The sequence below is a fragment of the Dipodomys spectabilis genome, unplaced genomic scaffold, assembly GCF_019054845.1.
Source record: "Dipodomys spectabilis isolate Male_0828 unplaced genomic scaffold, ASM1905484v1 ptg000190l, whole genome shotgun sequence".
NCBI lineage: Eukaryota > Metazoa > Chordata > Mammalia > Rodentia > Heteromyidae > Dipodomys > Dipodomys spectabilis.
This window is the reverse complement of record NW_024870867.1, coordinates 5090740-5117714: the sequence shown is the minus strand read 5'-3', so window position 1 is coordinate 5117714 and position 26975 is coordinate 5090740. Positions and strand designations below refer to the sequence as shown.

Genomic DNA, 26975 nt, shown 5'->3' with positions numbered 1-26975 from the left:
GCAAGTGTTTTCTTTCCATTGATAGTCTTGATTTTCTTTAAAAATTGAAAATTTAAAAATTCACAAATGGAAATATATCATAAAGGGCATCTCAAATTCTGAGGGCTTCAGCTTGGTAAAAGGAGAGTGGAAATGATGTGATTTCTACCTATAATCACCTACTCTTTTAGTGAGTAAAAGAAATACAAACACTTTATTAGTCTTTAACAAAATAGGTACTTTTCCATTATCATAAGACAAAGAAATATTTATTATAATTATCAATGGAAGCAATTTTCCAGTCATAGTGGATCCCAGAAGACATGTACCATCAAGTAGGGCTATTAAAAATCCTATTCTCATTCTTTGGGGATGCCATATTCAAGGTGTCTCCCTATACTGACATCTGAATATTCTCCAGAAGTACCTATGTTTTCTGGAAAGAGAAAGGACTCCATGTGTGGGTTTTGATCTCAGTACAACAAGCAGCAAGATTTTAATCAAGATTTATAGAGATTTTGTGCCTTATGTATTTTTTTTACCATGGTGTTACTAATGACCTTGTATTTTCATTATTTGGGTTTTTTGTACTTTTTTATTGTAAAAATGTTGTACAGAGGGGTTACAGTTACATGAGCAAGGTAATGAGTACATTTCCTATTGAGTATTTTTGCCTCCTCCTTTGTTTCCCCCCTACCATCCCTTCCCTCTCAACTCCATAACTATCTCCCTTACCCCCACCAGGTTGCAAAGTTCATTTTCAACATAGTGTTTTGTACATCTCATTGTTACAATGGTTCAACCTGTATCCTTATTTAAGCATTTTTTCCTTTCCCCTCCCCAAATTAGAGACATGTATATACAAGATGCTGGGAACCAACATCAAATATAGTGAAAATAGGGGTTATACCATGGGGGAGGAACATACAAAGCAACAGAAAAAAATCACATGGTACATTATAAATGCATTAGAAATGATAGCAAGAAAGAAAAAAGATATTTGTGTTCCTATCTTAGGGTTCACTTTGCTTAACATCATCTTATATGGTCCTATGTACCTAGCTTTTGGCCTTTTCTGCTTGTCCTACATATGTACTAGTTATTGCAAATAATTGAAACCATGGGACCTATGTTTCTTTAGACCCAGAATAGCAAAAACGATCCTTAACAGGAAGAACAGTGCTGGAGGAATATCAATACCAAATTTCAAACTCTACTATAAAGCCATAGTAATCAAAACAGCTTGATACTGGCACAAGGATAGACCTGAGGACCAATGGAATAGAACTAAAAACCCAGAAATGATCTACAAACCTATAGCCACCTAATCTTTGATAAGGGAGTTAAAAAAATAGGATAGAAAAATGACAGCCTCTTCAGTAAATGGTGCTGGAAAAATTGGTTATTCACCTGTATAAAACTAAAGCTAGATCCATATATATCACCCTGCACTAGAATCAATTCCAATAGATCAAAGACCTTGGAGTCAAAGCAGACACTCTGAAAACATTACAGGATGGAACAGGAGAAACTCTACTTCTCCTTGGCACAGGCCAAATTTTTCTTAATAGAGACCCAGAAACATAACAAATCAAAGAAAGGTTGGACAAATGGTATTGCATGAAGTTGCAGAGCTTCTGCATGGCAAAGCACATAGCTAGCAAGATCAATAGAAAGCCCATGGATTGGGAGAAGATCTTCACTAGCCATATAACAGACAAGGGTCTCATATCTAAAATATACTTGGAACTCAAAACATTAAACCCCCCAACAACAAATCCTCAAAGAAACAACTGCCCAATAAATAAGTGGGCTAAAGACTTAAAGAGAAACTTCTCTGAAGATGAAATAAGAATGGCCAATAGACACATGAAGAAATGCTCAACCTCTCTAGCCATAAAAAGAAATGCAAATGAATTCCACCTCACCCTAGTTAGAATGGCTATAATCAAGAAATCTATTAACAACAGATGCTGGAGGGGGGTAGGAGTGTAAACTTGTTCAAACACTTTGGAAAGCAGTTTGAAAGTTCCTCAAAAGACTCCACATAGAGCTCCCCTATGACCCAGCAATCCCACTTTTGGGCATTTACTCAAATGATCACAAACAAGGCCATACTAAGGCTACCAGCACAACTATGTTTATTGCAGCATTATTTACCATAGCTAAGATATAAAACCAACACAGATGCCCCTCAGCAGATGAATGGATCAAGAAAATGTGATATATATATATATGAATTCTATGCCTCCATCAGGAAGAATGACATTTTCCCATTTGTTAGGAAATGGAAAGACTTCCATCACTTTATCTCTTCATTTTTAAAAGAGATCATAAATTTGGAAGGCAATAGAGATATCTGATATTGTCTCTATTTTTTTTGGTGGTGGTGGAATTGGGATTTGAACTCATGGTCTCCCACCTAGCATTTGAGTCACATCCTCGTCCCATTTTGCTTTAGTTATTTTTCTTTCACCTTTTGCTTGGGCAGGCTGGGATCTGGAGTTCTCTGCATCTCCACTTCTTGAGTAGCTAAGATGATGGGTTCAAGCCATTTTGATGTTCTTTAGCAATCACTGACAGAGGCCCAGTGTGGGATAGCTGTTTAGTGTGCTTTTATTGAACTGATCTCTACTATTAGTATTTATTAGGCTAAATTGCAACTAAAAATATTGAGAACCATTGGGCAATTTATACATGTAGCTATACAATCCTAACTGTACATAAAATAAAATTTTAGGATGTTGTGTAAAGAGAATTTGAGTCAGATTTGCTGCAAATAATTTTAATTTATGATTCTAATTACAAGAATCAGTGCTTGGTAATGTTCTTGGTGCAGTTTTAAGCTATTGGCAAACTTGTCTGAAATTCTAAATTGTACGTGTAGCATTGATTAACAAAATACCCAATTATAAAATCTAGATGTTCAATTGATTTTATCACCTTGGACAGGTCACTTTGATTCATGGAAGTATTTGTGTTTTCTGGAAATTTAAGCAATAATCTTTACTGCAGATATGTTCTTCAGTTACAACAGGTAATCGTAATCTATTTCTTTTCAAATGTTCTTCACAATTTTTAGAACTTTAGAATTCTTGGGAGTGTCATAAGGATGTAACCTAAAGATGATTCAAAAGAAATTTAAGATTGTACATATTGATTCAATCTTTAAGGAGGAAACCAACTTAAATATCTTTAACAATAAAAGTTAAAATCAATATGTGAAAATTGGACTCTGTTCATCTTCTTCAACAATAAATTCACTGAAAAAGTGAATTCTCTGAAACAGTGAAGTCCATAAAAGATTTAGATATTTAACAAGAAGAAAAAAATCACATACACATACCTATAAATGTGTGTATACATATACACATATATGTGTATGTATGTATATATGACCCCCAAAAGGAGGCTTCGATTAAAGTGACAGTCTGTCAGCTAAGTTGGTTCAGTAATGATGCTGATATAAACGGTCTTTGGTTTCTGCTGGCCAAGCAGTAACAAATGCATACAAAAATCTGACTAGAAGATAAAGATGCTCTAAACTGTTTATGAAACCACAGCGCAAGAGCTCTTTTCATATCTTTCTCATTTACCCAAGGCCAAAATGCCATCTTTCCCCCCCAAACAAAATCAAAGCCAAATGGTAGAAAATGCAAAGAGTTGGCTAAACAAACAGTCAGAATTTCAGTGGTTTTATTTGCAGTATCCCCAGCATCCAAACAAAGCCAAGATATTGTCCATCTCTCTGAGAGACAAAGAGCCTCAGAAGTCCAGTGACCTGCCCGAAGGCTGGCACGTGATTGGACTAATTAGATTAAATAGCAGGAAACAGCGTTTCCATATACCACTGCCTGACCACACACAAACTGTAACAGTAAATCTTTTATATTAGTAAAGGGGGGGGAGTATAGCCATTAAAAAAGATACAATATTAACATGCCATCCAGGAATCAAAAAGTAGAACATCACAGAATCTCCCTAGGCACTGCCTTTAACACCAAGTGTCTAAGAACTTCCCACATTCCCTTCATAGCCATGTAAATGTCCACAGAAAATAAAGAAAATGGAGAAGACATTTCTCTAGGTTCACCAACAATTTAACTCAAGTCAGTATTCTGGCTGCTTTCATATACCAAATAAAAACCTCAATACTTTTGAATCCATTAAAACAAAATGAATTGCTAATTTCCTATGACTCTGCATCCTCCCTCCTCATTACCCAACTTAAATTAACAGATAAAATGGGGAAAATTCATAATAATCTTGAGCATTTTTTGATAAACTGTCCTCCGAGTATCCTCAGAATTTACCACTCAACAGAATAATTTCCTCTAAATTCTTCATTCCCATTGTAGGTTTGAAATCAAGACAACAGTATCCATACTTCTCGTGTTTCTAGAAGGATTCCTATAGGTGAATTCTTACACACCATGATTTCCATTAGCATTGCTTTCTAATGTAAAAAGCAAGAATTATGAAACAGTAATTGTCACCTGGATGAAAAAAGATGTAACTAAGTGTTCTGATGGAAAAATAAAGGCAGACAGAATAACAGAGATCCTGAATTAGAAGTTTGCAAGGCAAAGCCAAGTGCTGATGGCTCAATCCTATAATCATAGCTACTGAGGAGGCTGAGATTTGAGGATTGTGGCTGGAAGCCAATCTGGGCAGAAAAGTCTCTTATCTCCCATTAACTAGCAACAAAACAAAACAAACAAACCAACAACAACAACAAAAAAAAAAAACCTGGAACTGTAAGTGTGGTTCTTAGAGTAAGAGGGCCAACCTTGATTTAAAAAGCCAAGCAGGAGCTTAAAATACTGAGTTCAAGCCCCAGTGTCAACACCAAAGAACAAGAGGAACAAATGGTAAGACAAATGATAAAGGGCAAACCAACGCAACAGTGATACTCACAAGACAATATGTTGGAAATGAACCTTACAACTTGGGAGGGGGCGAGTTTGAAGCGGGAAGAGAAAGTGGGAGAAAAACAAGGGAAGGGATAACAATGTTCAATATTTCCTTACAAAAGTGGCCAAGTCAGTCTTTCTGATAGGAAAGACTTGGGAAAAATCATATTAAGTGAAGTAAGCCAGACCCAAAGAAACATGGACTTTATGGTTTCCCTCATTTGTAATCATTAGTGTATACCTTGGATAGTGCTGACAAAAAATCATAATAGTCCAATAGCTATGTACATATAACCATACAAAGTGATGCTTAGTTGAAATGAACTCCAAGACATGGAAACAACAGGTCTTCTTTTCTTTTTTTTTGGAGGGGGAGGGGTTGTTGACCTTGTTGTCACCAATGTACTATATTTAGTTCCTTTGTTTTATTTTATTTCATTTTTCTTTTCCCATTGGTTTATTTCTGGCAACCACTGTCTTTGATTCTGGTATCCTGCACCTTGTATATACATTTATCTGATTGGGACAACAAAATGCTGAAACAAGGACAAAGGATGACCATTGCAACATTGATACTCACAAGACATTATATTGGAAATGAACTTTTCAGTTTTGAGGGGTGGGGAGGTGAGAAGAGAAGGGAAAGGATAGTGGGAGAAAAACAAAGGAGGGGGTAACAATGTTCGACAAGAAATGTACTCATTACCTTACTCGTGTAGCTGTAAGCCCTCTGTTCAGCATCTTTACAATAAAAAATATTAAAACATAAAAATATAAAAAAGAAATGTAATCATTACTTTGTATGTGAAACTGTAACCCTTCTGTACATCATCTTGACAATAAAATTAAATTTAAAAAATTAAATTAAAAAAGAAAAGGATTGCAAGGCAATTTCAGTTTAAGATAAAAACAAGTTCAAATCCTTGTAAACAATGGCTTATCTGTTTAAATAAAAACAAAATTTGTGCACACAATGATTTTAGATTCACACGAGTGAGCGGATATGTATTTGTATTTCTGTGGCTGGCTTATGTCACTTGGAGAATTGTTCTCCAAGATTATCTAGGATTTCATTCTTCGCTCTGGTCGCATAGTATCTCATTGTGTATGTGCCCATTTTTATGCACCCATTTGTTCGCTGACATGGATGCTCATTCCATAACCAGGCTACTGTGCATAGTAGAATGACCTTGGGAGAGCATCTCCTATCCTATACACACATTTCATTTCTTTTTGGTATTTACACAGAAGTGGGATTGCTGGATCCTATGGAAGTTTTATTTTCAACCTCCATACTGTTTTCCATATGTCTGTCCTAATAATTCACAATCCCACAGACAATGCACCAATCCCCATCTAAGTATTTTTTATTAAAGTCACTTGTACAAGTGTGAAGTGAGTCATCATTTCTTTTCCATTTGCATGTCTCTGAAGGTGAGTAATATTGAACTTCCTATTTTCTTTCACAAACCAAACGGCCATTTGTATATCTACTTTTGAGAAATGTCTGTTCAGGTGCTTTAATAATTTTTTTACTAATTTTATGCAAAGTATATGTTAATAAACTGTTTTATAAAACACTACACATAAAATATAAATTCTATTTATTCTCTGATTTTTTATTAATTGTTTTCTTGCTATTGAGTTCCTTCAATTCCTCACAAATATCTTAGATATCTATGCTTATCTAATGTATAAATCAAATATTTTCTCCTATTCCAAGGACTGTCTTTTCTCCTTTGTTGGCTTTGTTTCCTTTGCTGTAAAGCTTTCTATGTTTTCATAATCCCATCTGTCTACATTTGTTTTTGTTGCTTTTAAAATGATATGCAAAAAAAAAATCATTGCACAGACCCATGTCATGAAATGTTTCCTCTATGTGTTCTAATGATTTCATAGTTAGAGGGTCTTACACTTAAATAATCTACATGAGCTAACTTATTACATGGTCTATGAGGTGACTCAAGTATCTACTTTTATTCTTGTGCCTTTTCCACCTTTCCAAACATTGATTACAAATGTTAGTTTTATTGAATATCATTTTTGGCACCTTTGTATAGATTTAGTTGGTTGTAAACATGAATTATTGATATTATTTATATATATATTTATTATTTCAAAGTCAATGTCTCTTTTTCATCAATTCCATGTTGCTTTATTTACTATAGCTTTCATGTATGGATTTTTTTAAGTAGAGCGCATAAAAATGAAAAGCAGAATGTTTGCTTCCAAAAGTTTGAGTGGTTTTGAGTAAGGGAGAGATGAGATATGTTGAAATATATACATACATACACATATATATATATGTATATATATATATATATCAAGTAAATAGGAGGGATAGATAGATTTTAAATGTGTACAGAATAGACACATTCACAGAGACAGAAAATAGATTAACTGATTGCTAAAGACAGGGCATTTGGCAGAGAGGTAGGTGGGAGATAAGGGTGAATAATAATGATTATACTTTCTTTTTCATAGATGACAAGGCTCTAAAATCAACAGATTGTGGTGGTCACAACTCTTATCACACTAAGATTGGATTGAACTTTAAATTGTGATATGCAAATTATATGGTAATAAACTGTTTTATAAAATAATACACTTACAAAATATAAATTCTATTTATTCTCTGATAAACACTACATTGATGATATCTAGTATTTAGATATCACAAATATTCCTTGCTTTTTTATGCTGGTCATATGTGTTTTTTATTAGAATTTAAAATGTGGTATATATGCACAATGGAATTCTATGCCTCCATCAGAAAGAATGACATTGCCCCATTTGTTAGGAAATGGAAAGACTTGGAAAAATTTATATTAAGTGAATTAATCCAGGCCCAAAGAAACATAGGTCCCATGGTTTCCCTTATTTGTAATAACTAGTATATGTATGAGACAAGCAGAAACGGTCAGATAAGTTGATGTTAGGCAAAATGAACCCCAAGATAAGGACTCAAATGGTTTTTCTTTCTTGCTATTGTTTGTAACATATTTATAAGATATTTCTTTGTTGCTTTGTATGTTCCTTCCCCACAGTATAACTCCTATTTTCACTGTATTTGATGTTGGTATAATTTGTGGAGGGGAAGGAAAAAAACAAATTGTTTAAATAGGGATACAGGTGGACCCATTGCAACAATGAGATGTACAAGACATTAGGTCGAAAAACGAACTTTATAACTGTGGTGCGGTGGGGGGGGGGGGTAAGAGGGGGGAAGGATGGAGGTGATGGGAAGGGGCGGGAAGGGGAAACAAAGGAGGAGGCAACAATGCTTGATAAGAAATGTACTCATTACCTTGCCCATGTAATTGTAACCCCTCTGTATGGTATTTTCACACACACAAAAAAAATTGATGGAATTCACGGATCATGTTCTAGTGTAATGTAGTATAATCTTTTGCTATAAAAATATACTGGAAAATGTATATAGAAGACACAGGGTAATTTGGGGAGGGGAAGGGACATAAAAAATGCTGAGACAAGGATACAGGCTGATCCATTGTAACGAGACACACAAGACACTATTAAAAAGGAACGTTACAACTTCTGGGGGGAAGGGGTGAAGGAGGAATTGGGGTGATGGGGAGGGAAGGGATACTAGGGAATAAACAAAAGAGAGGTAATAATGCTCCATAGAAAATGTATTCATTACCTTACTCATGTGACTGTAAGCTGTAACCCCTCTGCACAATATCTTAACAATAAAAATATTAAAAATATACTGAATTCAAAGGGGGTTCAATATTACATAGAAAAAGGCTGAGCATAGTGATCAATGCCTTTTATCCTGTTTACTCTAAAAATGCAGACAGGAAGATTATGGTTTGAGGTTAGCCCAGGCAGAAAGTCAGCATGACTCTATCTCAACAGACAAATGCAGGTGTGATGGTAGATACCTGTAATCCCAACTACTTAGGACACAGAGGTAGGAGGCTAGAGGTCCAAAGAGGCCCCAAATTGAACACAAAGCTCAGGAGACATAGCTTAAACAGTAGCATACTTGCTTAGCAAGCACAAAGCTCCAAGTCCAAACCTCATTACTGCCAAGAAAGAAGAAAGATTTCTGAGTAAAAGCAATGGAGTCATTCAGTTGTTCTATTTAAGCTGAGACTTAAGTTTCAGTACACCCAGCGGTATTCTTATTTTCATCCTTTTATTTCATGTCTTTGCAGAATAAAGTTGATCTAAAAACACATGAGTTGGGCTGGGAAGGTGGCTCAGTGGTAGAGAGCTTGCCTTGCATGCCTGAGGCTGTGGGTTCGATTCCTCAGCACCACATAAGCAAAAAGAAAAAAGCCGGAAGTGGCGCTGTGGCTCAAGTGGTAGAGTGCTAGCCTTGAGCTGAAGAGCTGAGGGACAGCGCCCAGGCCCAGAGTTCAGACCCCATGACTGGACCCAAAAAACAAAAAACAAAACAAAACACATGAGTCACCTGGCTTATTCAATTTGTGTTTACTTGGTTCTGTATAAGCCACAATTCAGGTGTCTTCCCCCACATTCACAGTAGAAAGTAATTATTTCTATAAAAAGATCAGCAAACTCAAACAATTCAAAAACTATGAGAAAATGGTGACAGGTAAGTAGGAAGTAGCAATTCAGCAGCTTTCCAAATAAAGACAGATCTAAGGCTAAGCAGGAAAATCTATGTTCCCCGAGATCCATTGTATATGTGGTTTTGTCTTACACCTTCTTTCTTTCCCATGCTCATTGTTTTTCCCAGGGCTCCAGGTTCAGACTAATCACTTGCAGGGGTTATCCATCTCTACGACATTCAGGGCATTCCATGAGGACTCAGAAAACTCAAATCAACAAATGAGAGATCCACTGAAGTGAGAGCAAGAACAATCACTGGCCTCTCCTACCAACACTTAAGGTAGGGGAGAACAAAGGAGGAGGCAACAGTGCTTGATAAGAAATGTACTCATCACCTTGCTCATGTAACTATAACCCCTCTGTACAGCATTTTCTCAATAAAAAACTTATTAAAAATAAATAAAATAAAAAGAACATCTCTTGAACTTTTCACATATCATGTATTCTTTTTTAAAAAGACAGTAAATTTAAGTTGTCTACCATCTAACAAAGACTGACTTGTCCTTAATCGGAGCAAGAAACTATGCTCCAGAAAAACTGAAGCAGAAATAGCAGTATGAGAAATTGCAGAGACCAAATTACCAAAAATGATTTCAAAGAATTAAAGATCAACATAAATATAAAAAGGCAATAATGAAAATGGATAAAAGAACTAAAGGAAACTTCTAAATATGAAAAATGTGTTTGAAGGAAAATTCCACTGTATGTGGCTAACAAAGGCTCCTCCACCAGGAAGCAAAAGATATGCATAGAAATAGAAGATATGTAAACTGAAACACAGGGAGCAAAAAGAAAAATGAACAGGACTTAGAGATCTGTGAACCAATATTAAGAAGTCTGCCGTGCATGGAATTGTAGTACCAAATGCGAAAGAGACAATATGAAACAGGTAAAAATACCAAAAGAAGTAAGGCCTGATATTTTATTAGAAGTTAGAAATTGCACATTTTAAAAACAAAAAAAGATCAGGAAGACAAAGCAAGATATGACACAAAGAAACAAAGAAAGTTGCAATCATAAACCAAATAAACACATAGCTGAAAACCCACAAAGACAATAATAAAGTACTAAAAACAAGCACATCTTAAACAAGATGGACTGTATATCAACAGTAATCAAGATTCTATGAAATTAGTATGTAATGGATCAAAATAAAAAAGTTTAGAAATTTGTGCACTCATATATACTCAGTTGATTTCTTAATAAAAAAAAATCATCTGCTCTTTACCAAGTATGGACAAAAATTTTACAGTGATAAAACTTTTCAAACATTATTGATGTAAATGTAAAATAATAACCAATTACAAATAGTTTGGCTCTTTCTCGTGAAATTAAATAAACTTTTAGCATGCAACTCAGCAACTCTACTCCCAGGTAATTACTCAAAGAAATAAAAACAAATGTCTACAACAAAGCACATGTAATATTCAGAGAAGCTCAACTGATAATCAGCCTTACTGGGAATATGCTAAATTTCCACCAGTAAATCAATGCATCTATAATATCTAAAATGTATCCATACAGTGAATACATTCCTTAGCAACAAATAGACTGTATTATGGAATATATACTCTGCATATATATGTTTAAATGTATGTTTATCTATGTCTATAGATGATAGCTAGCTAGCTAGATGATAGATGGATATCAACATCATTTTTAATAAAAATAAAACCTAGACCAAAAGTATCAAGGATATTTCATTTTTATTTTTTACATGATTCATTTATAGGGAATCCTAGAAAAATGAAAGCAAGGAAAAATGACAGAAAACAGGCCAATAGTTGCCCGGGGCAGTATGGAGAGTGGTTGTGGGGGTTTGATTAAAAAAGAAACAGGAGGGAATTCTTCAGTGATGTAAATGTTGTACATGTAAGATCATGGTGTATACATTTGTCAAAATTCATCAAACTATACAAACACAATGAGTAGCTTTTTGTAAGTCATACTTTTGAAAAGTAGATTAAAAACTCAATAAGATTTAGGAAGTTTAGTGACAAGTACAAATCTCATTTTGAAAAGTTTAGCTCTAATTATCAAAGAACAAAACCCAGAACATTAGAAAGTGGATGGTTTTTTAATTCCTGGGCAAGGATTTTGCTGAGGAGAAACAAAAGTCAGTACCTGCTTTCATACCATAGTGATCACACTGAAGTTTACCTATTTTCTATGTGTATATAAAGATGTAAAATGCATGGAGATATGGAGGTAAAGAAAGTAAAAATTAAAAGACTTACATTTGTTAAACAATGTAAATAATGACGCAAAAATCAAGCCACCTAAAATATGCATCAGGAAACTGAATGTTAAAGGTTGTTTAATTCACAAAATATAAACAAAAGATTTGATAAGTGCCACTCCATGATCAACACACATTTAAGACACTTCAATGAAATTAATAGAGCCAGGACCAAAGACTATTCAAAATCAGGAAGCAAAGTAAGGTCAAAAAACCATTGCATGATTTCTTCTACTAAATTCTTTCTCCAAACTTGACATAAAACAAAAAAAGTTCCCAGAGCTTTGAAAGCAAAGACAGAGACGATCTTAGCATTATTAAGTCAAAGGTTGACTCTAATACTAAGTGACAGGAAAATTCTTGTAGGTTACTAGGCTATGCCAAATTTCTGCATTTTGTTTCCTCATTAATTGATAGTAGAGTGGGGATTAAATGCATAATTTATTTAAAATTACAATTGCTGATCACATTTAACAAATGAGTGACTGAGGCTTTGGTAGCATTAAAAAAGTTGCTTGCTAGCGGGGGATGAAGTTGCAGTTGGACCGTCAGTGTCTGACTTCAGATTTACTGTGACAGTTACTAAGAGGCAATTCACAGCAAGGAAGTTCACAGCGAGGAAGTTGCATGCGTGCCTCTCAAAAGATAACACAAATCTCAATTTCCAAGGTCAGAGACATACACCAACAAATACAGATCAATTTCCATTACCATAAGTTTTTCTTTAAATGCACAATGGTAAAATTAAGGAACATGAATATAAGGAACATGAATCTACTATGAATAATCTCACTAAACTCCAATTTTTAAAGAATTTCAATACAAGAGCTAGGTACTGATGGCTTACACCTATAATTCTAGCTATTCAGGAAGCTAACATCTTAGGACTGAGGTTCAAATTCAGCCTGGACAGAAAAGTCTGTTACACTTCATCTTGAAATAACTACCAAAAAGCTGAAAGTGGAGCTGTGGTTCAAGTGGTAGAGTGCTTGAGCAAAAAAACCTAAAGGACTGTTCTCAGGCATTGAGTTCAAGCTCCAGCATTAGCATACATACAAAAAAAATAATAGATACATGGAAATACAAAATGAATTCAGAAAGTGAGCACTGAGATTTAATCTTAAAAGTAAGTGCTGAATATTACAAAATAGCCAAAGATTCCCTTATGAACATAAATTAAGAAAAGCCAATCCTATTATGAGTAATATCTAATAAGAGATCCGTCAAGAAATGTTTTTCATCATGTAGCAGTGGCTGAATATGAAAATTAGATAGTAATCATCTTTACTAAAGCCAGAGTAAACAAAATGTTATATATAAAGACAGCTCCTAGTCTGCCAAGTAAAAGATAATGCAAAAGTGTTCATTAAAATAATAGGGAATACAATGGCCTTTAGCTATTTTTTTCTGAGACTAAGAGAATGAAAAGGGAAAATCATTCAAAAGCAGTTTAAATGGAACAGTATACAAATTTCCAGGATAGGACTAGGAATGAGAAGGAACACAATATATTTATTTAGCTTAAAAGTCAAAAAAATATAATGATGCTAAAGTAATACTTAAAGAACTCCATGGGAAGTTGTACAGATTTTATTCCAAGGAGACTGGAGAACTGGGGTGGTGAGAAATCAGACTATAATTGAGATGCAAAGCACAACTGGAGAAAGCAAGTCGACTTCCCAGAGAGAGAGAGAAAACAAAGCTTGATATAAGCCCTATTGATGGGAGCCTCCATTGGAAATGAACTATTCCTTCTAAGTGATGACATTAGATTAGTGGTGAGTGCCTGGACACAAGGTTAAACCATTAAAAGTGGAAGTGCAACTCAAGTGTTAAAGTACCAGCCTTAAGCAAAAAAGCCCAGCTTGAGCATGAGGCCCTGAGTTCAAGTCCTAGTACTGGCAGGTACACAAAAAGGCCTAAGACCTGAAAATGGGTGCTATGAAGTGGAAGCAGTGCAGAAATGTTTGTGATTATGGCTTAGAGCACCGTCTCTTGTTGGTGGTCGTGGGGCTTGTACTCAGGGCCTGGGCACTGTCCCTGAGCCCTTTTTGCTCAAAGCTAGAGCTCTATCACTTTGAGCCATAGCTCTACTTTCAGTTTTTGCATGGTTAATTGGAGATAAGAGTCTCATAGACTTTCCTGCCTGGACTGGCTTTGAACCATGATCCCCAGATCTCAACCTCCTGAATAGCTAGGATGTCGGGCGTGAGCCACCAGCACTCAGCAATGGTTTCTTAAATACAATATCAAATGCACAATTCAAAAAAAAAATAGACATATTAACTTTCAGTAAAGAAAAATAGCTGTGCATCAAGAGATATTATTGAGAAAAAATTTAAATGTGTAGAATAGTAGTTTATTTGTAACTTATATTTTTAATAAGGCTATAGCAAAGACAATACAGTTATTGACTTGTACAAGTCAATAACAAACAGGCGGATAATCCAATTTAAAAAAATGAGCAAAGAACTTGAGTAAATATTTCTCCAGGGAAATTAAATAAATGGCCAATAAGGAAAGCCATAGGTAAACAGAGAAGTCAAAGAAAAAGTGGTACTATTCATGCACATTAGCCTGCTTACCAGCCAAAAGTGAGAAAAAAAATATGGAGAGGACATAGAGAATTTATACACCTCAGACATCACTAAAGCGAAAAGAAAATATTCTTAAAAGTCAGACATGACCCAGAAATGTTGCTTCTAGATACATATTGAAGAGAATTCTTTTTAAATATGTTAACTCAAAAACTTGGACATGAACATTTATAGCTAAATTGTCTATAGCAGACTAAAAGTAGAAACCATCCAAGTGTCCAACTGATAAAATGATAAACAACAGATAGTTATTATTTCGCCATAAGAAGAAATAAACTTCTGAATAGTTACTACATGTGTGAACCTTCAAATAAAGAGAAAAAGTCAGAGACAAAAGGCAACCACTAATGTCTGGTTTCATGTATGTGAAAGGTACACGATAAAGAAATCCATACAGAAGTAAATAGATGAACGGTTGTCAGGGGTCGGTGGTTGAGTTACTGCTTAAGTGGAAGGGAAGATAGAAAATTCTGGAATTAGTAAGGAGGATTGTAGAGCATGGTGAATATTTTAGAAATGTGTATACTTCAACATGGCTAAAATGGTGAATTTTATATCATGAATTTTGTCCCGCCCAACGGTACCAAAAACCAGCTCTGAAACTGTGAAGAAAAAGGATTTGCCATGTCTTTGTCACTTAAAGGTGTGGAAATAAACTAAATAATTTATATTTTAAAAAATTAAAAGGACAAACACTGTCAACTAATATCAACAAGTGTAGTCGAAAACTCTATAGCTGACTCCAGATGCAGAAGGAACAGAAAATAGGTAAGAAACATGAGACAGTACATTTTCACAACTATGAATCAAAGAATCTGGGAATCCGATGGAAAGTGTATTACCCTTCAGGAAGTGGTTAGTATTCTTCGCTATCTTGAAAGCCATGATGAATCATACATGTATAAAGGCTTGAAAACTGTAGATTCAACAGGATTAAATCCTTTGGGAAAATTTACATTTTCCTGAGAAGGATTAAATGCACTTTCCAACTAGAAAGAGATCTAGAACTCTACAAGTGACTACACTTTCTCTTTTCACAGCATTTTGTTCAGATTATTTTAAGTCAAAATATTTACAAATTATACTTTTGATAGAGGAATAAACATTTTTTTAAAGTGTCCTTCTTAGAAATTAGACGCTCCTTTTACTGAAAAAGAAAGCAGGCGGGGGGGGGGGGGGGGGGGGGAGGATGGGAAGGAATGGGAAGGGGAAACAAAGGAGGAGGCTGCAATGCTTGACAAGAAAGGTACTCATTATCTTGCCCATGTAATTGTAACCCCTCTGTAGAGTATTTTCACAATAAAAAAAAAGAAAGAAAGAAAGAAAAAGAAAGAAAAAAGCAGCAAAGAAGACCCAGGCTGGCTGACGTCCTTTTTCTTCCCAATCCCCCCAAAATTAACCTGAAGTGTAATCTGTTTTACTCCATCCTAGCACTGGATCTGGTCAGAAAAATAATCCCATGCTTTTTGGGTCCTGGCATTTGAACTCTGGGCCCTGTCTTTGAGCGTCATGTACTCAAGACGAGTGCTCTACCACTTGAGGCAAAGCTCCACTTCCAGCTTTTTGTGGGTAATTGGAGATAAGAGTCTCACTGACTTTCTTTCTTGGACTGGCTGGGAACTGGGATTCTCAGATCCTAGTTTCTTGAGTAGGTAGGATTATAGACATGAGCCACCTGCACAAAGCATATTTTTATATCTACAAGTGGCTGAACATATTGTGCATAAGAATTAGAACCACTGCTTGTGAATTAGAATAAGAACCCAAATCTCATACTTTAGAACGGTGAATAAGGGATAATTGACTCAAAAGATTTTGTTAAGAGCTAATGATAAGCAACGGGATAGTATGGAAGAGAGGAATGAGAAATAACCATGCTTTTATAAAGTGGAAAGAAGCAAGCATATTGGATTTATAAAAGGAATTGTTGCATAAACACAGCATAGTGGTCATGGTCGAGAATATGTGTCTGGGTTCAAATTAAAACTAGACTGCTGTGAACTGGTGACTTGATTGTATTCCATAAGGCCCCAATGCTTTCAGAACTAAACAATTAGTAGTTGATTTTGTGACCTGAATAAATTAATAGAAACAAAGAACTGGTAATCATAATTGGAACACCGAGGCATGCAATAGCTGAGAGCAAAAGCATTTGTGTAAATCAAGATGATCCAAAAGTTATGCATTCTAAACACAGTAGAGTCTTAGCTTAATTGAAAAGTTCCAGTCCTTGTATCCCTTTATTTGCTCGTGTTCTCTGATTGACTTCCTATACTTTCCCCCTTAAGAGAGAAATATGAATAGTAAAGGAAATGATAGCCTCCAATTCCTTCTTTTGCACCTCCAAGTTCTTGACTATCATGGGTTGCAATTATAGACCTCAATCACATAGCACAGGAAACCCTCAACTACACACCCACCATTAATCCCTACTATGATCATCTACAACTGTGTGATCTAATTACGGAGAAAAGTAACAAAGAAATGCCAAACTTAAAAAAAATTGCTATATTGCCCAACAGTACATCTATTAAGTATTAGATTTTAAAAATGAGTTGTCCAAATTCCTTTTTAACATCCTTTGAACAAAACTGAGTATGAAACAATATAAAAATTCTTAAAGACTCCCTTTCTCAGTTCTATGACCAGAAAGTCTAAACTTCAGCAATCACTTTCACTGATGAGCAGATGGTTGTATTGCTAAAAGAGGAAAAGAAAAGCTATTATTTACACCACCAAGCCTTGGTAAACTATTTTTCGGAAGAAAGTCACTTCCTCTAATGCTTCAGAAAGCAGATATCGATTATCAAATTATCATCAGTTCTTCTAATCCTTTGTTTTCAGGATCTCAAGTATTGAATTAATCTTGTAGTTTGACAGTCCAAAATCCATTTTCAGGATATCATGCACAGATTCAATGTCATTTCCAAAATTCCAACCAAAATATCAAATGGATAGTAGCATGGAGGATAACCCATTGTTTAACACAGAACAATTAGAATCCTTCAGTTGTATGTGACTCTGTGGTGACGTAAGGTATCATTGCCTTACAGGACACTATTAACTACTAGATTAAATGAAACAAAGAACATGAAAAATAACTGTTGAACTACTGAACCAAATACACAGTAATACTCTGTGAACACCATTGGGTAAGTCTTGCTGGCAACAATGAGGAACATGGTAGGTACCTCACGGCCTGTGTGGTGTGTGTAGAAAATTATCATTGCTCTGAGTTGGCTCATTTTTCTTCACAATAGTGTTATAATCACTGTCAGCATAGAAGGGAAGATCATTTAATTACTACTTTCCTTTAACCTTGCTCACTTTTACTTTATATTTGCAGTTCAGGAGCTCACTGTAACAGATATAATTATTATAATGCTTAGGGAGAAATTCATTTAAATATTTATTGATAACTTGTTATATTCAAGGGATCATGTTAAGCTTTTTAAAATGATTTTTAAAGAGGAGTAGAGTTAGGAACTGACATCTATTTAGGTAAAATTTTATATTTAGAATATGACATTTAAATTTAAATACCAAAGATGCTAGCATAGCATGAAAAGATCACACTGGAAAAACGGAAAAGGCAACAAATTTTACATTTGTTTACTATTGGATAAAGGCTGATGGCAATGTTTAAAGTCATTTTTTGTTGAATGTATTAGTTTTAATGGTATTAGAAGTAACTGCTCAAAATGTCTTTATTTCTTTGTTTCAACAAAAATGAATGGCAATATATTTTGGCATATGAGACCCTAATGTACAAGTTTCCAATTCAATTAAATATATCAAGTTTACACAAAGCCAAATGTATGAAAGGGGATCTTTTAAAAAAAACTTTATTTGAGAAAGGAAGAGACTCATAACAGAAGAAAAGAAGGGAAACATACAAACAATATATTTACAACACAAAACAAGAGATCACCTCTAAGGGTGTAAATTATAATAAATACAGTAGATTTTAAAAGAAACATTTATCAATTAATTCTAAGATTATTTAAGTCCAGCTTCCCTTTCCACTGGTTCCAGGTAGTTTCTTGATTAAATTCAAAGACTATCAAATTCAAACACTTAATGTCCACAAACTGTACTTCTGAAGCTTTCTCAAATGACATTATAAAAAATAGGATGTTTTTTTTTGTTTGTGATTACATATCTTTGAAGTAATATTATACAAAAGTCTGCTCAGCCACATGTTCCTCCCCAAATAAAATGTATTTTAAAAGATGCACTATCCCTTTTTTTTTTTTATAAGTTTGAAAAAAGACTTTGAAGGAAATGAATATTTATGAGATGGTAAAAATATACAATTTTATCTTAGGCATGCCATATTTTTAATGCAAAACAACTGACAAAAGTCATTTTAATATGAAGGAATATACTAACCAAAATATGTTGGAAACAGGGAATGTTGCCTATTACAGCTATTCCAGCTATTTGTCAAATTATCAGAAGGACCTTTCATTATATGGAAAAGTTTTAAACTCATTCTAACTTTTAATTATGTTAATTTAATTTGAATGGAGACTTTTTAAAAAAGGATAATGTATCTTTAGCGGTAACATTTTTAAAGAAGTATTTTTAAATGTCACAGCAAAATGTAAACATCATGTGCCGATAACATACATTTGAACAATGTCTATATTTGGCAAAACTGTTATATCTTCTTTGAAACAGGATACTACACCTTAAAATACCTCAGATTTAGAAATATAAATATTTTAATAGAAAAAAAAAGCTCACAAAGATTCTAGGTCAATTTGGATTATCCATATTAAAGGGATGTTAATACAGCGAACCTTTAACTAGCTTAACAAAAGTAAACCTATAAAACAAGGTAAACATATCAAAAGGGGAAAATGAAGGAAATGTTCCAGTGAAAAGCCTCCGTAACAATTTCCCTACTTGTGGTGTTATTTTCTTAGTCAATAAATCAATTCATAGAGTGCCCTTTAAAAACAGAAAGAGTAAAACACTATCCTCAGATTTTTTTTCTACATTCCTCAGTACATGAATCACTCGGACTTCCTGTTTCCACGGGGCATTTCCTGTTCAGCCTCACAGAATCACTTTTCTGTAGGAGAACAGCAGGAACCTGACAAAGAACTGGCTTAAATAAACATTGTCTTCAGTTGCCTTCAAAGTTGTTTGTATTTTATTGCATCAAAGGACATAGTCCTTCTGAAGGTGCATTATAGAGGAGTCAACGCTTGTTACACCCAACTTCTCACAATTTTTCATTTGCCCGAATTAGAGGGTATCTATCATAGAATTATATCTAAAAGGGCTTACTGAAAATGATCACAGAACATGATACACCTGCTTGTCAAACTGATCTGAACTTGCCATCAGGTGATAAGCACACTGTCACTGGGTTTTCTGTACTGTAGATAGCATATCTGACTGGACCACTAAGGCTGCACACGACTGCTCACTGACATTTGCACCAGCTTCATTTCACCTCTTTCAATAGACAATGCCATTAAATTGCACAAAGAGAAAAGCAATTACCAGTGATATGTGATACATAACGTAGTACTTAAAATTATGACTTCAATTTGCATTGTTTAAAAACACCTGTATTCCTAATATTTTCAGTTACAATCTACACAATAAACTAGGTAGTACTGGCAGAGTAACCAGAACATTTTTGCTTAACAAAAAAAAGTAGACAGAGAAAGAGAGAGAGAGAGGAAGAAAGGGCAGACTACTTTTTAACAGTGTTCAAGACTGTCGTATGATACATTATGTACAGTGATGTGTAAATTGAATTCTACATGTTCAAAGAAATCAAAAGCTAACTGAATGCTTCATTGATCAGATTGGAGACTATATCCAGCAGTAACTGATCTCAACACATAAAATAAAAATAACAATGAGTTCGTTTTCCTTAGAAGAAACCAGGATAGCAGGCTTTAGGATGAATTCAAAGCCTTCTAAGTACTTGGATATTAAGTAGCATGATTTTAGTGTTACAGGTATTCTCTTACCATGTGGTGTTTTGATGGAACCTTGATATCTATTTAGAGATGAAAAGCTCTAAATAGATAGGTAGACATTTACCTGTATTAGTCAGAATCCTTAAACACTAAAATCAAATCATCCAGAGATAGAACCCGATCGGAAATGATAACCATTTACCCAAAACTGCAATTCATTTCATGTTCAGATAATGACTTTAATTACAAATCCTGGAGCTAAATCTTTGCCTATTACCTGTTGCATAAAAGCAGCCTGCTCCCCAGATTCCATTTCCTGGATCTGAGTATCTTCATCTCTGTCCACGGGTTCCTCCTTGACTTTCACCGCCCCAACTTGTCCCAGTGTATCATCCACACAAGTACTGCTGTCGCTCCTAGTGCTGGTGTCACTAGAGGGCGCTCTGTCTTCCTGCATCGCCTGGTCGACCTGAAGCTCTTCCTCTGCCTCCTCAAGGTGACTGCCTGGTTGCTTCAGTTGTTCAATAGATTTCGAGAGCAGCTAGAAGAGAGCGTTCAGGGGTTCAAAAGTCAATAGCTCTTGATGGTAACAGAAAAGCAAATCATACTTTGATTTCTAATAACTATGCCATCATCAGAATGAGTTTGTGTGCAACAGATTTCCTCCCTCACACCAAATCTGAAGCAGTTTAGTATACTGTGTGATGGACAAACCATAAGGTCTTTTTGTGCTTTTGCCTGTGGTTTGTTTGTTTGCTTTCTTTAATGAGGCACTCACTAATGCATTTAGAAAATGGTGGGAACGGGGTTTTTGTTTGTTTGGTAAATAAACTGTGTCTAGAGAAACCATGAAACAAGTTTTACTAAGTCAGTTTAATACAAATAAACTCAGGAATAATATTTTCCTCAAAGAAAAGGTGTATTAATGTAAAACTTCCTTAATCTCGTTTCCCAACAAATGATATCTACACAAAAGCCCCAAACACAAACACTATTAGTCTTTCATAACTACCTCAATTTTACAGCTAAATGTTACAGTATTACCTTCAAGTATATATTTGTAAAACATGGATATATTTGTTTTGAAATTCTAAACTTCTACACAGCATTTGGATTTTGGGAATTTGACAACACATAAATATTTTTCTGAGCAGATCCAAATGGGATTAAATCATAGAAAAGAAACAAAGAATTATCACTTTATTTGAAAAATATTTAGATATTTTAGAAGTTACATCATATTTCATCTTCAAAAACCCATGAATTAATTGCTTAATAATTAAAAAGACAACAGATAATATGCCTAACTTAACCAGTAGCAAACAGATCAATGAATGGGGAACAGGTCTCAGAAGAATTTCAGTTTACATCAGACTTCTATTTCACAGAGGTCTTATTGGTTGATTAACTGTGACTCTTGAATTGCATTGGTGAGGGTAATTAGGGTATTTTGCTAAGTCAATGGTCATATAAGCAACATGCCAATGATTGCAACTTAATCCGTGATTGCAGTTTTCCTTTAACCTAAAACTGAAGCTTACCTCCCACTCACAATACTAGGCTTTAAAAGCTAAAGATGTTTTAAAATTTGAATAAATAAGCACCCAGACTTTTCAGAATGATCTCTTTAGGCCTATCAACATCCTCTCAAATGGGTGAGGAATGCTAACAGATTTCTTCAATTTCACTATATCTATCTAATACAAGTTATATATATATATATATATATATATATATATATGTCATTTGTATTATATATAGGGCCTTTTCACTCATTTATTCAATAATACCTATGTTCAAGATCCCTTGGCTAAAGAGTAAAAGAGTGGCCTTTGTCCTATTTTCAGGGAGCTTGGACTATGTTTCAAATAACAAACCCTAGAGATAAATCAATTTACTCTTGCTTTTACGTATGGGACAATTTGTTTTTATGTAGAACAGAGAATTTAAAAGAAAAAAAAAAAACCCTAGGATTTTATAGAAGTCCAGATGGCTTGGCATAGCAATGGGAATGGAGACGGTGAAACAGGCTTCATTGAGGATATCTTATGTTTAAGATGAGACATGAGATACAGGATGGAAAGGAGTCATGCTAGTAGATCTCTCAGACAAATGTGAGACATACTAACAGATCTCTTCAGTCTCACTACATGTGTGTTGGTGTGTTGTTATAAAAATAATAGGAGCATTTTGTCCGAAGGCAAAGTGTGAAGAGAGTCTGTTGTATTTGTATGAGCTTACTCAGTGGCTTATGCTTGCCCGAATTGAGAGCTAACTAAGGTTGTAAGTCTTACTTGTTAAGTAAGATACATATTGAAGAAGACAAAGGAAGTGCATGGGTGCAAGTGGAACTTTGTCCATCAAGAATACTCTGAGAATGTGCCAGAAGATGGAATGGTGTTTGAAATGGATGGTGAGAGGCGTGTTCCATATAAGGTAGTTTCAGGTAAGGTCACCCTATTGGGAGCTGAGGTTAACTGGAGGAGAAGACCATTGGTGGTTAGGAAGGTGGTTAGGGAGGTTAAGGGACTGAGAAGCCATGTTGGAGCTGGGAAGAGGAACAACAGAAAGATAAACTCTTTTTTTTACTCTGCAAATGGTGTGAATAGTGTCTTCCCAGCTATTAACCCTTCCCTGTACTGTTGGGAGTGGAGCCACTCTCTCCCGTAAGCCAGGACTTGTGAGGCAGGCTTTCAAGTCACTGTATTTGATTTTGGTGCCCTGGTATTGTATGTATATTTATTTGAATTAGAGAAGGGAAGGGGAGCAATAGAATGATGAGACAAAGGATGAGGGAGGAACCAATGCAACAATGATATTCACAGACAATATGTTGGAAATGATCTGGGGTGGTGATTGGGGAGGGAAAGTAGGAGAAAAATGAGGGGAGGGGTAACAGGTTGGAGAAGAAATGTACTCATTACCTTAGTTATGTAACTGCAACCTCTGTGTGCATCACCTTGACAATAAAAAAATTTAATTTAATTTAATTTAAAAAAGAGTACTGGCTGAGTGCTCCGTGGCCTCCGTTTCTGTCTCAGTAGTATGTACTATGTACTATGTAAGCTTTAATTATTTATTTTTTTGCTGTCTTCTACAAGCTGTTAGTGGTGCTGGTGGTGTGCTAGTGGTGGGGTATCTATTTGGTTCCTAAGGGTGGCTGGTTCACTCCCTCTAACGTTTTTTCTGGCTCTGATGAGCTAGCTCCTAATTACCTTCCCAGCAAAGGTATGGCAGCAAAAGGAAGCATTTCTCCATCTCAGTGAAAATCTGTCCGGAGGAACCAGGTCAGCAGGATGCTTTCAGGCAACTGCTCTGAGAGGCTATGCGGTTTTTTTCACCTTTTCTCAAACCCTTGCAAATCTAGATATTTTTCCATATGGTTTGAGGTGAGTGAGGTCAGTTAGGATCTCACCACTGGTAGCCTTGCTCTTCCTAAAGAACCAGAGGGTGTTACTCACTGAATGTCTTCTTATCCTTCTCTGCCAAAACTAGGGCTTGTCTTTTAAATGTTTGCATTTTTACTCAGCTATGCATATTTTTTTTCCTCTTAAAGTCAATTTCTTGGGATCCCATAATTGTGTCGTGCAAATCCAGGACTACTACATTCCATCTTTCCTTTAGCTTCACAGTAGTATACAAACAACTATGCATTTAAGACAAGAATTGTGCAGATGTGGTACAAGAGAGAAGGAAATACTTTTCTAAAATGTACTTAAAGACAATTGAAGCATAAAACAAATACGCCTTACGTTGACTGCTCAAGGACAATAGGAATTCGATAGTCAGAACAAAGGAAGTAAATACTAAAATTTGATTTCTTTGCTTTAAATTGGAGTTGGAATGATACATGTTTTTTCTAGCTTGACCATGCCTGACTTAGATTTGGAGATACGAAGGTCTCATTACATGTCTCCCTGTAGATTCTTACTCTCCACCTAAATATAACATTCACTCTGGCACTCTCTCCAATGGCAGCTTTTGAGCATTTTCTTCTGGTACTCAAACTTTCAAGTCTTACTTCCCTCCTTGCTAGAGGAGCTTCTGCTTATATTGCCTTTAACTCCTCTGTCCTCTTCAACTTGGAGCTTGCTGAACAAGTAAGACTTTCTAACCTTAGTTAACTCTCAATCTGTGACAAACCCAAGCCACTCAATAAGCTAGGAAACAGCACAATCACAGCCATGCTGTGTGTTGCGCTTGAAATTCATGACCCTACTTCCACTGTCTCCCCCCTCCAATGAGTGCCGGTGCTGCCCAGCACGCCTCTATTCCTCAATTAGTTCTTCAATGATGGATTCTCCTTATTTAGACACCGTCATCTCTTCTTTTGTCTCTCTCCCTAAGACTATTTTCTTATTATTATTTCTTTGAGAAAAGAGAATCATCAGAAGAGCTACTCAGCATCTTGCTGTCCTCATTCACATCTCCTGTGGCTATACGAACAAGATGTCTGCATTCCTACTCAGTCAAGCCCTCGGCTTGTGCTCCACATCCTCTCCAGCGTACATTCCTCCTAGCTGCTGAAGCAGTCTCCTTTGTAAATTTTCAGTAGCACCTTTCATCTTAAAGCAAAACCTACCCCTTCCAATTATGTCCTTCGTTTACATTAGCATTCCTTCAGCTATTTCTCTACCCTCTCAGTTATCTTTATCCTTAACCATTTGCTCAGAATTTCTTTTGCTAAGGTCAATAATGACTGTAAAATCCAGAGATGATCTAAATAAGCTAGTAACAGGGGTCAGGTGTTTCAGTTTAGGCAAAGAAACATGATGAAAATCGCAACATCTTGGAAATAATAGATTGTCTGGAGCAACCAAAGACTTGTCACTCAGCATTAATTCACTAAAATAGAATTTCCTATCACTAGTGAGCTAGTGAAAGAAAAACTCTGATATAGACAAAACCATGAGTGTTTCTACTATGTCTATACATTTTAACAGAAAACTTTCTAAAATGTGATCTGTTTAATGTATTTCTGAGGACAATTAATTGCCCATAAAATAACTTATTAAGTCCAAAAGTCAAATTTAGTATCTACAACCTCACTGGCCAATATCATTCTTATATTACCCACCCTTTAACACTTTTCAGTGCACAGTACAGAAACAATACCACTGTTTCCAGTGAGTTCATTTGGCCCTATCTCCATTTCTGATGGATTAAAGGAAACAGGAGGGGGAAAAAATCAGCCAGAATGAAGAATGTTATGATCATTTAATAATAAAGCCAAATGGCAAAATGATCTTTTTCCCAAGAAAAGAATTCTTTAATGGTTCATAAAAGTAACATTTCTTGACATAAAGCAGCAATTTATGAGTGAAAATCATATAGAAATAAAACGTTGGCATTGAAAAATACCCAAAAACATTCTTTAAACTTTGTTTTATGAAGAAGGAATCTCAAACCCAAGAGAAAACAAGCCATCTCCAAGATTGCCAAATGTGAAATATGATGTTTTAAAAAGAGCAGAACCCCCAAATTTCCTATATCCTTACTCTTTGCATTCTCTTCTGGAAGAGTTATGGTGTCAACTAATTTCATATAAACAATTCCAGCTTCTCTCCTCAACTCAAAACTTGCATATGTAGTAGCTTACTAAGATGCTTATATCTAAAATATCTAAAACATACCAAAAACTTTAAATAACTCCCAGAAAATCTCTTCTTTCATTCCATTCATGTATATGGATCACTCAGCATTCCTCATCACCCAATGGCAGGAACCCAGATTCTAGATTTTGTATGTTTCTCCCCCCCCACACACACACATCTTTCGTATTCCATTATCAAAAGAACTCTGTAGAAACTCAACTTCTAACATGTGTCCTATACTTTGACAGGTCTCCATTTCTATTATTACCACTGTAGTACTAAGTACCATCATTTTCTCCCTGAGTTACCCAGTAAACCAGGATTGCTTCTTGCCCACTTGTACTTCAAAAGATCATGTTTTTACTATAATTCAATATATCATGTAGGTAATGCCTAGCCTCTACAGGAAATCCTCCGAAAGCTTTCTATTGTGTTTATAGTAACTCCACAGCTCTTAACATGGTCCAGAAGTATTCTTTGTCTTGGCTCCATTCTCTCTCATTTGTGTAGTTTGAGTACACTGGCACAATATTAATGTTTTTACTTACATTTGTAATGGCAATGTAAACTTCAAAGGAATAAGAATAAGCAACAGGGAAGTGAATTTGATGAGGGTATATTATATTGGAAATGTCACCATGAAACCTTTCTGTACAACTAATATATGCTAATTAGAAGGAGAAAAATAAATGTCATGAGAGTCTGGGCTTGGTGTTTCCCTTTCCCTCATTTTGTATCCTGGTACTTCGTGCATTGTATGATACCTAGCACTTCTCAGACATTTGAAAACATAATACTCAGTAACCAAACTTTCCACATTTCCTCCTAGATTATGAAGCAATGTCTGTCTGTACATGACCAGTAATCAGTGTTCTTTTTTTTAATCTCTGAAATCAAAGGTACTCTGTGAAGAGTCACAAAACACACACACATAAACGATAACTGCGACCATCCTGGAGCCAGCTTTACAAAATATAAATGCACGGTGGGAGTTAACCTATCCTTCTTATTTCATTTAAAGGTATTTCACTAAAGCTGTTTTCATTTAAGACTCTCAAAATGTGCCACAGTGGAAAAATTAGCAATTAACATCAGCAGAGAAA

General features: G+C 35.3%; 1 protein-coding gene across 1 annotated transcript in view; it reads right to left on the bottom strand.

The window, feature by feature from the left end:
* The window catches only part of Hdac9 (histone deacetylase 9), an 821624-nt gene that overhangs the window by 294652 nt on the left and 499997 nt on the right, over positions 1-26975 (bottom strand). The window contains exon 12 of the mRNA XM_042695799.1: positions 20556-20819. Coding sequence (XP_042551733.1) covers positions 20556-20819 — 264 coding nt within the window. The remainder of the gene's footprint in view (positions 1-20555; positions 20820-26975) is intronic.